This window comes from Meles meles, chromosome 7 (assembly GCF_922984935.1).
Source record: "Meles meles chromosome 7, mMelMel3.1 paternal haplotype, whole genome shotgun sequence".
NCBI lineage: Eukaryota > Metazoa > Chordata > Mammalia > Carnivora > Mustelidae > Meles > Meles meles.
In genome coordinates, this window is record NC_060072.1 from 59,328,556 (window position 1) to 59,342,825 (window position 14,270).

Consider the following 14,270-nt stretch of genomic DNA (forward strand, 5'->3'; position numbering starts at 1 on the left):
TAGAATCTAGACACATTCAGAATACTGAGCAATAGCTGTGTCTTGAGAAAGCAGAGAGGCAACTCAGTGTAGGGGAGTAAGACTGGGATTACTTTTTCTATTTAGCCCCATAGTTGTTGTGTGAACCTGACAATAACAGTAACAGCTTCCATTTGTTGAGCATCTACTGCATGTAATAATGTTTCTTAGGCACTTTACACACATTCAACAGCTTTGCAAGGCATATGGATTTTGATCTCCCCATTTTACAGACAAGTAGTAACATTCCTAGAACCACCTATTAGGTGGAATTGCTGGTACATCAAGGGATTTGAACCTTTTGGAACCTACTCAGTTTCCACTATACCAGGATGCCTCTTTATTCAGAACCTTGGTGTCTGCAGGTGTAGCAATAGAGACATAATGCATACTTGGCAGGATTGTTTTGAGACTCAAATGCTATCATGTATCTAAAAACACCTAGCACAGTGACTGGCTTGTGGACAAGCCACAACCAAGTTTTCCTTCTCCCAACAAAGTGGAGGTGCCTCTGATTGACTCTAGACAATTTTAACCTTCTGGTTACAGAGAAGTTAGGCTGAAAAAAATGTTAGTGTCACAGATTCAGAAGTTAGAACTCCAAGAAATTGTCAAGGTCATTTCTTAGAGATTAGGAAAGTGAAGCTTAGGTAATTGATGTGCCCAGTGTCCCACTTAATTACTATCAGTGCTATGCTGAGAAACCTGACTTCTCGCACCTTGGTGTCGTACCCCCGCCCAGGGCTCCCGCTGCCAGGCAACAGAACTGCTGCTCCTGTCTAGTTTGGAAGTCAGAGTGTGCTCTGGGCCCTTGTTTGCTTGCTGGCCGCCCTTACACTGCTGCCCTTCAGGTATGGGGCTGCAGAGCTCTGCGCTTGGACAGAACTGGGAGGGATCCTCTCCCCTCTCGTTATTTAATCTCACATTATAAAGTTTCTAAACATATTTATTCAGTGCATTTTGCACTTCAAACATTTTAAAACGGGTGCCTGGGTGGCTCAGTGGGTTAAAGCCTCTGCCTTTGGCTCAGGTCAAGATCCTAGGGTTCTGGGATCAAACCCCCCATCAGGCTCTCTGCTCAGTAGTGAGCCTGTTTCACCACCACCACCCCCCCGCACGCCCCCGCCTGCCTCTCTGCCTACTTGTGATCTCTGTCAAATAAATAAGTAAAATCTTAAAAAATAAAATAAAAATAAAACGGGTTTTGGTAGCATTATTTCGGGAGCCAGTGCTGGAGTCCCACAGCTGGGAGCAGAGGGCAGGAGAGGGGCGGCAGGACCTCCCCGCAGGGCCGCGGACCGAGGTCGCACCGGGAGACCGAGGTCGGACGTGGGGACCGAGGTCCGCGGCCCTGCCCCCAGAGCGAGCGGGGCGGGGCGAGCGCAACGACGCCGAGAGGCGGGCGGGAAGCAGGAAGGACTGGGCGTAGGGTGGCTGGGCGGAGAGGAGCCGGCGACTGCTGCAGCGACCCGCACCATGTCCGCGCGCAACCGGGGCACTGAGCTGGGTAAGGGCCCCGCGGGTCGTCCCCGCCCGTCTCCCTCGCCTTTCGCCGCCGCCGCCCGGTGCCCTGGGGTCCGCTGCCAGGCGTACTCGCCCTGGCGGGAAGCTGCGGCACCAGTTCGGTCCGCCCGCACCCCGAGCAAAGGCCAGTCCGCCGAGACTTAGGAACTCTTGTGCACATTGTCACCCAGGCCTTGTGTGGTGAGCGGAAGACGTAGGAAAGGACTCGACTTCTCATTTTCCAGCTTAAGTCGTTCACCTTCTAGCTCCCTGGTTGCAAAGAACAAACTCCAAAAACAAACCCCCAAAACCCTCGAATCCCAAAACAAACAAAACCCCCAACCCAAATAAAACAGGATAAAAACCCTCTTTACCCGCTCAATGGAACCCCTGTGCGATAGAATGCTGGATTTCCGTAGATAATTTTACCACAGCCATACCCCTAAAACGTCCGTGCTGGTGGAAAAGTTGTCAGATCGCTGTGCTGTATAACTCATTGTAAATTGTGTATGATTTTAGAATTACAGAGATTTGTGAAAGCGCCTGGATTATTTTATCATTTTTCATTTTTACTGATATTATCAAATATGACTGGCAAGAAAAATTTAGTTCTGATTTCCTAAAATGTAAAAATTTTGTAATTCAAACATGAGACCCATAATCAGAGGCTCTCAGTTTAAGTATTACAGCTGGGGATATCTGTATCCTGGATCTTCATTTTAGCTGTGTGACTTTGGGCAAATTACTTGATCACTCTGTGCTTAAGTTTCTCAGTCTGTAAAATGGTTGTACTTCTAAGGGCGATTTGGAGATCAAATGAGAGGATTTAAAGTGTTTGGTACTTTGTGGGTACCTAGGAAGAGTTAATAATAGTATGGTATAGAATTCTGGTTTTAGGCCTGATTTTCAGAAAATTAGTTATGATTCTATATAATACATACAAGGCACTTTTTTTTTCCTTTGAAGGTGACCATCCTGATGAAATCGTCTACACTTAGAGGTAGTCCAGAACTTTTGTTAAATGGTGACCATGTGTCTTTATAAATACACTTGATTTCTTCACCAAATTGATTCTCCTTTAGTCATTGCCCTTTAGCAGATTATGTTTTAAATTCTAGTTGTATCCCTGAAATGTGGACTTTGGTAATAAATGAGTATCCCTGAAATGTGGACTTTGGTAATAAATGAGTATTCCGGGGCGCCTGGGTGGCTCAGTGGGTTAAAGCCTCTGCCTTCGGCTCAGGTCATGATTCCAGGGTCCTGGGATCGAGCCCCGCATCGGGCTCTCTGCTCTGCAGGGAGCCTGCTTCCTCCTCTCTCTCTGCCTGCCTCTCTGCCTGCTTGTGATCTGTCAAATAAATAAATAAAAAATCTTAAAAAAAAAATAAATGAGTATTCCTTAGATTAGGAGGTCCAAAAAGATAGTCATTGGGGTACAGGAATTGAGTGTAGGTCTTACCTTGGTATTATCAGGGATATGGCTAACTTTGTACAGATTGAGGACACTCCACTCTTCTTTCAAAACTTAAACATTTGTTTATTGTTTTTCAAGAAATACAATTGAAGCCATTTTTACTTTCTTTTTAAATTTTTTATTATTATTATTATTTTTAAAGATTTTATTTGTTTATTTGACAAAGATCACAAGTAGGCAGAGACGCAGGCAGAGAGAGGGGGAAGCAGGCTCCCCGCTGAGCAGAGAGCCGGATGCAGGGCTTGATCCCTGGACCATGAGATCATGACCCCAGCTGAAGGCAGAGGCTTCAACCCACTGAGCCACTCAGGTGCCCCCATATTTACTTTCTTTTTTTTAATTGGCATAATCGACACATGACATTTTGCTTTCTTTATTAGAATTAGCATTACATCCCTACATTTGTTAAAGTAACAGTAAAGATAAAAAACAATTGCTATATAGAATAATAGTAAATTTGATTTTTATGCAACTATTTAAAGGATCATAGTTTTGTTTTATTCTCTTTGTTTAAATAAAATCAGATAAATTTCAAGGATTTTTTCCTTCTCTGGTATTAATCATTAGTCCAGACAGAGGTTTAGCCTAAAATGTAAAATAAGTTATTTGAATTATTTATGTACTGGGGGAAAAATCATTCAGTATTAATTTATGCAGTATACTAACTGATGCCTTTTATAATTTTCTAATTAAAAGTCTTTTTGAATAAACACGGTCACTGCTTTTTTAAAGAAATTAACTTGTATTCCCTTGTTACAAAAGAATTCATGTTTATTGTAAAAATGTTAGAAAATACAATTAGCACAAAAAGACTAAAATTATTACTAATTCAATCAGTTGTTTATATTTTAGTGTATATAGTTCTAATTAATAGACTTTTTAAAAATAAATAGGCTCATTTGAGACTGAACCTCACCCTCATGATAAGACCCGTTAGGGAAAACATTCTTTTATCATGGCATTTTGATATGTGAAAGAAAGAACAAATCCTCTAACTTTTTAAAAAAATATATTTTATTTTATTTAACAGACAGAGATCACAAGTAGAAAGAGAGGCAGGCAGAGAGAGAGGGGGAAGCAGGCTCCCCGCTGAGCAGAGAGCCCGACACCGGACTCGATCCCAGGACCCTGAGATCATGATCTGAGCTAAAGACAGAGGCTTAACCCACTGAGCCACCCAGGCGCCCAAATCCTCTAACTTTAATGTTAATTTTTATGTCCGTGTTTAGTGATCAGTGCTGTATGCTTAAGGTGTTTTATACTTAGAACATTCTTTTCTGATTTTCTCCAAATCAAGCATAAAGCTAAAAAATCTTTTTCTTTGGGCTGTGTTTGCCTTGAGTGGATAAATGACAGCTGTATCCTCATAAAAGCTTAATCAGTTTGGAGTCAGAAGGGGAAAAACCCCCTAAATCTGAGCATGGTATTGAGTAGCCTATGGCTCTGGCCAAGCTACTTGATTTGTTTCCAAGTAGGTCAGTGGTTGTCAAAGTTTACTTCCTGGACTAGCGGTGTTGGCAGTGTATGAAAGCATATTAGAAATGTAAATTCTCAGGCCCTGTTGAGATCTTAATGAATCGGAAGCTCTGGGGTGGGGTTGGGCCTTCTGAGTATTGATCAGTCCTCTGAGGGGTTCTGAAGCACACCCGAGTTTGAAAACCACTAGCTTAATGATCTTATGGTGCTATGGAACGCTTCCTGCCCTATGTATTCTATTAAAATGGACCGATGTTCTTTATTTTCCTAGGCATCTCCTAAAATGTAGCTACAACACAGGCAGTGATCTTTCTTTTTGCTCACGGAGGTGTCTCAGGCACCTAGAATAATGTCTACCACACCAGAGGCCCTCAAACATGTCTGTTGATGAACAAATGAATTTAGAACTACTCCTTGCTTAGGAGAACTGGGGCATCCACCTAGACCTTCTGTGTAGGCAGGTGCTGGTGGATGAACACCTTCCTCTTTTCTGAATATTATTAAAATTTAAATTTGTTACTTTTGTGTCAAGAAGCTTATGAAGGATGTTGACTATGTGGCTTCCTTTCAAATGTGATTTTCTTTGGAGGCATCTGGAGAATGGGGCTATTGTATTAGGTGACTTCTAAGGATCTCCCTACCCAGTATCTGTATATCTGTAAGCTCTTATGTACAGAAAGAAAAATTTCAAAGTTCTCTGAAAAACAGTAACAAAAAAAAGTAATTGCAAGCTGAATTTTAGTTTGGAGGGATAGAGACAATTCTCTGGCTTTCTTGTATAGCATTAATAAGAGATGGGTTTAGGCATATGTCCTCAATTGAAATGATCAGGGACCATGATTCCTGAGGAATATAAGGATTATTTTACTCTGTGGAGGTACTCTCTGTAGTGCAGGTCAGAACAAACAGAAAGGGTAGCTTATTTGTTTAAAACACAAATAAAGGAGATTAGCCTTGGCTAGTTGCCAAACCAAGAACCATGATGGATTTTGTGTTTTAGGAAGCACATTTATTCATTCTAAAGGTAGTTATTGAGTACCAGTTGTGCCCCGGGTAGTGTTACCTTGGATACAAAATGGACAAGGATAGTACCTGCTTTCACAGACCTGGGTCTGATTCAGAAGCTGGGCATCATGCTAGAGCTACAATTAAAATGATTGCAAATGTGATAAGCAGTTATTTTTTTTTTTTTGTCTGTCTAAGAAATCAGATAGATATGCCTAAACCGTACCTTAAATGGGTTGTGATAACCAAGTGTTCTGTCTTCTTACGTTATAACTTTTTATTTTCCCTTGAGGAACTTAGATAAGAACCAAGAATATAGGGAGCTCGTTTTTGCCCCTCCTGCTAAAGCATAACTTTAATGTAGAATGCAGATTTTGGTAATAGTGATTTTTCCACTACAAAGTTATCTTTAAACAATTTTTAAAAAAATAATTTGGGATGAAATTTTAAATCTTAAAGTTAGGCCAAGCACAGGATGCTTGAGAATAATTCCTTAACACCAGCCATATGCCAGACACTGTGCCTGGATGCTAGGTACAAAGATAGTAGTTAACACAGAGTTCCAGCTATGTGCCCGGGCCTTGTGTTAAATACGTTTTTTTGTTATCTCAATTACTCTTCACAACGGCCCTGTGAAGAGTCTATTATGATGCCCTTTTTACAGATGGGCAAACTGAGGCACAGAGGGTTTTAAGTAACTTGCCGAAAACCAGTTAGGCAGAGTTTAGGCAGTGGTGATGCAGCAGAGCCAGATTTCAAACCTAGGTGATTTGGTGCTGACGCTGCCTGCTTCACCACCACATGTGGTCTCTGGGTGCTAGTTGGGGGCACTCAATCTGTAATACAAGAGAAGGCAAGTCAACAGCTGGTGACTCTCTTAGGTTTTGCCCTGTGTCTTTTCTTACAATAAGCCACAGCTTTTTTTTTTTTTTTTTAACTTTTTTCTTTCTTTCTTCTTTTTTCCCTTTTTTAAAAAAGTAAACTCTGTGCCCAATGTGGGGCTTGAACTCATGATGCCAAGATGAAGACTCAAGTGCTGTACAACTGAGCCTGCCAGGTGCCCCTCACCGCCCCCCAGTAATCCACATCTTAACCACTGCAGTTTATTTCAGAGAAGATGAAGTTTATCTTCAGAGAGAATGGAAATACCCACTCTTTGGCACGTTAGGAGAGTAGGTTTATGTGTTACTGAGTAAGAAATTTTCTGGGATGACATGTTAAAACCAGCCTTTCTCTGGGAACTTTTTTTTTTTTTTTAAGATTTATTTATTCATTTGAGAGAGAGAGCAAGAGAGAGAGAGCAGGGGAAGGGGCAGAGGGAGAGAATCTCAGATTCCCCACTGACCTTGGAGCCCAGGGTGGGGCTGGATCTCACCACCCATTGTATAATGACATGAGCTGAAACCAAGAGTTGGATGCTCAACCAACTGGGCCACCCAGGTGCTCCTGGGAATTCTTTATGTAGATATGCTGATGTGCCTCAGGGCATCATGGGGTGAGGACCTGGGAGTAATTGCCAAGTGATCAGAGTAAAGGGGTTTTAGGTTTTTTTATTTCTTTTTCTTGTCTCTGTATTTTTATAAAACTCCAGCTTTCTTTAGGTTTACCTTGGCTTGCTGGGTTTAAGAACCAATCCTGTCTCTTGATGTCATCTTAAGATTAAAAAAAAAAATAAGAAGGAAAGAAAATAAATACTGAGAATTTGGGGCATCTGGGTGGCTCAGTTGGTTAAGCATCTGCCTTCAGCTCCAGTCATGATCCCAGGGTCCTGGGACCCAGTCCCACTTCTGGCTTCCTGCTCAGCGAGGAATCCGCTTCTCCCTCTCCCTCTGCCGCTCCCCTTGCTTATGCTTGCTTGCTCTCTCTCTGTCAAATTAATACAATCTTTAAAAAAAAATACTGAAAATTTGTAATTATTTTATTTTGTTCATTTGAGATGAATTTTGTTCATTTTGTTTTTGGATTTCTGAGACCTCTGTAGTTTCCTGAGAACTGAAATCTCTTTAGTTGTAAACAAGGCAAACAGTTTAAGGCATCTATAGATTTTAGGGGAGAAATGACATAAATCACCCTTGAAGAATTCCATTTAGCTAGTTAGTGAGACAGAAGGATATTAAAATCTGTCTTTGAGTTACAAAAGTCAATCCCTGCTTAAAAACAGTAGGATAGCATATTCTTTATTAGATGGCATGTGAAAATTTGGCTGTAGCTCAGGTTAAGTAAGAATGGAATTTAAAAATTTATAGATTTCTGCAGAGAGTGGCCCAAGTGGAGTTAACTTGTGATTTTTTTAACATTAAAATTGATTTGTACAATATTTTAAGTTAGTGTGAATTTTATATCTGAATCCAGTTACTTTTTCTCCTTAATACTTAACATATGTATATATTTTTTAGGTTTAATAGGGTAATTTTCCAAACATTTTCTCTTTTAATTCTGGTAATCCTTTGTGGAAAAGTATTAATTATCTCATTGATGAGAAGACTAAAGCATTGAGAGCATAAGTAAGTTGTTTAATGTTTCATAGTAAGAGTTGAGGTCATGATTCAAACCCAGAACTTCTGGTTGAAAGTTCTTTGTACCATAGCTACATGTGTGTGGGGGGGAGTCGTCTGTATGCACGCATGTGCGTGTGTGCTTATGCACATGTTCACAATATTCTAGGTTCTAGGAAAGAAAGATAACATGAAAGTAATTATTCTTATGTAATTATGATATTGGTAATGATGAATTTATTATCTCATTAAATATGGAATATAAACCAGAATAACAAAAAAAATTTTTTTTTTTTGCTATACTTTTTTCTTTTAACTTTAAAACAGTTTCAAACTTTTAGTAAAGTTGTAAGGATAGTAGAAAGATCTTTTTCCTCTGAACCATTTGAGAAAAATGGCTGACTGACATGATGTGTCACTACTTCTGGATGTTTGAGTATTTCATCAAGGATCCTTTTCTCAATGGCTACAATGGCATTGCAGCCATTAAAATGAGAACATTAACATTGATGCATTATTACCATCCAATCCATGAATTTCACTCAAGTGTAGCCAGTTGTTCAAATAATGTACTTTATTAAAAAAAAAAAATCCAGCTCAGAATCACATGTTGCCTTTGTCCTGTGCCTTTATTCTTCTTCAGTAAGGAATCAGTAGTCTTTGATTGACTTGCAGGGTCTTCACACTTTTGCAGTCTATAGGCCAGCTGCTTTGTAGAATGTTCCTCAGTTTCTGTCTGCATTTTTTTTTTAAAGATTTTATTTATTTATTTGACAGAGAGAGAGATCACAAGTAGGCAGAGAGGCAGGCAGAGAGAGAGGAGGAAGCAGGCTCCCCGCGGAGCAGAGAGCCTGATGCGGGGCTCGATCCCAGGACCCTGAGATCATGACCCGAGCCGAAGGCAGCGGCTTAATCCACTGAGCCACCCAGGCGCCCCTGCATTTGTTGTTTTGAGGTTAGATGCAGGTTATGCATTTTTGGTAGGAATATCACAGAACAGATCTGTGTTCTTCTTGTTGCATCCTCTTAGGTAAGCACACGATTTTGATTTGTCTCATTATGGATGATGCTCATTTTGATCACTCGGTTAAGGTGGTATCTGCTAGCCCTCCCACAGTAAAGTTAGTTTTTAACCTTTGTGGGGGTGTACTTTTTGTTGTTGTTGTTGTTCTTTTTTAACCAATGGAGGGCTTCAACTTATAACCCTGAGATCAAGACCTTAGCTGAGACCAAGAGTTAACTTGCTGAGCCACCCAGGCTTCCCTGTGGGGTGATGCTTTGCAACTATTTAAATATCCTGTCTCTGCAAACTTCCAATTGAGGCTTCATATCTTCCCAAAGGGTCATAATTATTACTCTTATTATTTAATATTCAGATTGTTTCCAATTCTGGTAATGGGGGCCCCTTTAGCTTGGTTTCTCTTTTTGACATGATTGTTACTTTTTTATAAATTTATTTATTTGACAGAGAGAGAGATCACAAGTAGGCAGAGAGGCAGACAGAGAGAGAGGGGGAAGCAGGCTCCCTGCTGAGCAGAGAGCCCGATGCGGGGCTTGATCCCAGGACCCTGAGATCATGACTTGAGCCAAAGGCAGAGGTTTAACCCACTGAGCCACTCAGTCGCCCCATGACCGTTACTTTCAAGTACTTTCTCATTTTTCAGCTTCACATCAGGCTTATTTTATACTTTCCCTGCCCTAGCACCAAAGCCAACCATTTCTCCAAGGAGTGTTTCTTCTGATGGATAATGGTATTTAGAAGCCAAGATCTGGGCAGTTGGTCTGCTCATGGTAAATGGAGTGTCTCTTTTCCTAAGCCTCCCACTTGGCAGAGCTAGAGAATGTATTTACTGTACACCACACACACACACACACACACACACACACACACACATTTACTGTATATTTATCTAATTATCATCTATCTATATCTCTCTCTATAATAAAAACCTTGCTTATCCTCCCCCGCCCGCCCTCTCTAAACAATGGTCAGAAAGGGAAGGGGGGACCAGAATACATTTTAAAAATTTATTTATTTATTTAAAATTTATTCTTATATATTATAAATTTCTACAGTTTTTTAAAAAAACAAATTATGTGGAGTGCCTGGTGTTCATGGCACTTGTTTCTGGATGCTTATAGTAATGGCTGGATTTCAAAGTAAGCATTACTTGTTCTCTGTTCTCCGTGGAGCTCCCAGTCAACTAAGGGAGATAGTCTTGTAAATCATTACGGAGAAGTAGTCAGTTTGCAGAGATACAGAGGAATTCACAGACAGTTTAGGGGAGGGGATATTTTTGACAGGGGGTAGTTTCTGCAGAGGGATTAAGTAAAACCGGTATGGTGTGTTTCGTTAACCATAGGAGCCCAATTTTTAGATTTCTAGTGTAATCTTCTCATTCTCTTATAAGGACTAAGAGTAATATTTTAGTGAAGAAAGAAAACAATCTTCCTCTTCTATGTATGAAATACATACACAGTCAATATAACGATTATGTACATTCTTAGATTTTAAATTGGGCATCCTTTTATGAACGCTTTTTTACCCTATAAGTCTTCTATTGTTTGTGAGTGTTGATGAAGCTGTCTCTTATTATTCTGATACTGTTCTGATAAATGGGAAAAAAAGCTATAAAGTAATAATTGGGGTTGGTCGTATAATTAAATAATTGAAAGTCCTCTGTGGTGCCTCTTAAGTTAAAAAAAATTTTTTTAAGCATCTAAGCCCCGTAGATTTTAATTGTTAGGAAGGAAGATGAACTTCAGGCTCTCACTTAAAATGGGATGCCTCTGCCAGGAAAGAAAGACTAGTAAATAGGACAGCAGATAGAACCCTTGAGGATGTGATTTAAACATGTCACTCGAAATTGTTTAAGTGGAGAGCTCTGCCCTTTTAAAACACTGTCTGTCACTTGAGGATTGGGTCACCTTGAAATGTGTTCGTCTTTGAGTTAAAGGCATAAAAAGGCACTTTGAAATTTTTCAGTTAACTTTGGTGCGTGTTGTGTGTGTGTCTAACGGTTGTACCTCTCGTCAGCTTGCCTCAGCTGTAAGTCAGTCCCCTGGAAACCAAAGTGGTTGCAAGAGAAGGATAAATGTTTCATCTCAGCTCCAGCAAACTCTACAGAATTTTAAAATGTTGAGACACTGTCTGCAACTTCTGACTCTCTTTGTATAGTCAGGTCTTCTCCCCTAAAGCAAAGTCTGAGATAAGAGTAGCTTCTGGTAATTACTTCCTGAAAGACTGCCACTTAACTGGTGCTTTGGTTCTTTTGGAATGTGGTTAATGAGGTCAAGATTGCTGTCTTTGGAGTCTGGTAAGAATATCGGAATTAACTACTCTTGTAATACAGATTTGGATAAACTTTTCAACTGAACACCTATTGGACACACTCCTGTCCCCATGGTCACAGGGTAGGAGTGTGTGTGTGTGTGTGTGTGTGTGTGTGTGTGTGAAGTTTCATTCAGATTTAATATTTGATACTAAACTAGGTGTCCAGAGTACTCAAGGTATGCAGACCCCTCATCTCAGATATTGAGATCCTTGAATGAACATTTCTGAGCCCCTCAGTAGCTTTAAGAAGCCATAGCAGGGGGAGAAGCCTAGGAATCTGCATTTTCCCCAGCTCCCCAGGGGGTTCCTGTGAACACTTCAGATTCAGAACCCTTAAGGAAATTGTAGAGTAACCCAGATTAATTATAGGGTCAGAGAATCTTCAGTTACTCTAAATCATTTCTGACAAATCCTCTGCCTGTCACTTTTTTACATGTAATTACTTTATCATATTTTTTATATTTGGCTAGCAACATTTCTGTAAGCAAGTTTGAGCAGAAATTAGCCTTTTATTTTTTGATTGCAGGAAGTGAAGAAATGAGCATGAAGGCATTTTGGAAAAATCAAGGGGGTTAGGCAGGTACCTGGTTGCACCTAACTGAAAGTTCATTGTGTCTGAAAAGGAGCATGTTTTATTCAAATAATGCCAATGACTAATGGGAAATATAAGTGTTTTTCATGGTGATTTTGGAAATTGACCTGAGTGTATCTTCTCCGTGTTCTCAGGCACTGGAGCAGACAGACATTTCTCATTACCTGGAGATGCAAGGTGATCTACCAGGAAGGGTGATTTAGTTAATTTTTTGGTGAAAAAAAAAATATTGATGTTTCCTTGGAGATTAAGTTTGTATTGTGAATTTGGTGGGAAGGTAGGTTGTGACAGTTCTTGTTATATTTGTATTTGGCCAAGTAGCTCAAGCTCTGTACGTTTTGATGTGTTGAGGGAGATTTTTTTCTCTTTAGTGCATAGGGAGAAACTTCAGTGCTTTTGATAGTTTTCCAAAGAAGAAACAAGAAACATATCTTAGTCTTCTGTCTTTATAAGCAGAGTTTATTTTCCTTTTTTTTTTTTTAAGGTAAGCTCCACACCCAGCATGCACCCCATGCTACGCTTGAACTCAGGACCCTGAGATCAAGACCTGAGCTGAGATCAAAAGTTGGATGCTTAACCGACTATGCCACCCAGGTGCCCCTATTTTCTTTTTTCTTTATTTCCCAACTTTGACTCTTCAGGATACAGTCATTATTATAATTCAAATTCTTTTATTCAGCAGGTGTATACACACACACACATATATATGTACATATATGTGTATATATATAGAGGGAGAGTACCTACTATATATTCTGTACTTTCCATGTCTTTGTGAAAGGCACAAGAGCAGTAGAAATTAGGAGTCCCTGCCCTTGAGAAACTTCCCTTAATCAAACTACAGTCACTGGGGAAGCTCACTGCTATACCCATAGCGGCTTTGCTCGTCATCACTGTATGCAGCTGCCCTCTTTCAAATGATGAACCAGTCAACGTTGGCTTATTAACCTTTAGATTATCATTTTAAAATACTGTGGGAAATTTATTCACATAGGCAAAGATCTGATCCAGATTTCTGTGAGTGAAAACACCTCCATAGATCTGGCTTCAGGAGGAAAAAAAATCTGTTTCAATCTATAGATGGATACTGTGTTTAATTGGTTGTGGTATTCCCTTGGTAGTTACATAATATAGAGAAACGGTGGGGGTAGGGGCATAGTGATTAGCATGAAGCTTCTTGGCAACAGGCATCGATGCTAACAGTGCTCCCAAAACAAAGTTGTTTTTGCAAATGACCGTGGTTACTTCTACAGACCAAGTTGAAATTTGGTATCCTGTGGGATGAATGGTGGGAATCTACTTGGCCATGTATGCCTCACTGAATGCATTTTGGTTTATTTGGGAAGAATGTAGGATTGGGACTTCAGCATTTTGTCCTACCTCTGCATCTGGTCCTGTGATCTCGGGCAGGGGATGTCAGTGTACTGGCTTACATGATGGAGGCTCCTCGGTTGTACCTCTGTCCCGCTCTGGTGGGGGATATTGATAATGGGGGTAGGCTGTGCATGTATGAGGCCGAGGGAGATGGGCAGTCTCTGTACCTTCTGCTCAATTTTACTGTGAACCTAAACTTCCCTAACAAATGGAGCACTGGGTGTGATGCACAAATGGTGAATTTTGGAACACTGAAAAAATAAAGTTTAAATTTAAAAAAGAATGAAGTCTGTTTAAAAAATTAAACAAAAAATCAGACATATCTCTGAGAATCTTTCCAGTTCTGAACTTTTGAATCTTCTGGTCATTACTTAGAATTACTATTCTGTGGAATCATAGGTCTATGATATTCCCTGTGCTTGGAGTTCATACGTTTTTATTCTTCCCCTGGCCATCACAGACCTCTCTGGCTTTTGAGGCTCTAAGTTCCAGTGATTGTTTTACATTCCCCTTCCCCCTCTTCTCTGATGATTGAACATGACTGAATATATATTTTCTTTCTCTCTAGATGTTTCATGAGTGTACATCTTGACTTCATAAATCTTTATGTAGGCAGAGCCTTTTATTTTGTATTTATTCCTCTGCATGGCAGAATATTGATTATAGTCTTACTGTATCTTCCATAAAAAATATCTTGTGGATTCACCCTTTTTTCCTCTCTTTTATTCCTATGCTTGGCTTGTTCTGTGACATATCTAAATCACAATGGTGGCCTTATAGCTGATTTCTCCATGTCTGGTCTGTCTTATCGGCCCCAGGAAAAATCTATATTCGGCTCAACTTTTTCTCGTTTGTTCACACAGAAGACATACATTTGTCTTCTTAGATTTTCTATTTTGATTATTTGCTTTCTTTGAGATGTACTTCCATTTCATGAGAAGTATATACCCCTACTTAATCAAATTAACATAACCACTGTCTTTAGTCAAAGGAAATACT

General features: G+C 40.0%; 1 protein-coding gene across 1 annotated transcript in view; it reads left to right on the forward strand.

The window, feature by feature from the left end:
* Positions 1 to 1,407: 1,407 nt before the first annotated feature.
* DERA (deoxyribose-phosphate aldolase) overlaps positions 1,408 to 14,270 on the forward strand; it is a 110,773-nt gene continuing 97,910 nt past the window's right edge. Inside the window, exon 1 of the mRNA XM_046011957.1 lies at positions 1,408 to 1,525. Within this exon, the coding sequence (XP_045867913.1) occupies positions 1,495 to 1,525 (31 nt within the window). The 5' untranslated portion in view covers positions 1,408 to 1,494. The remainder of the gene's footprint in view (positions 1,526 to 14,270) is intronic.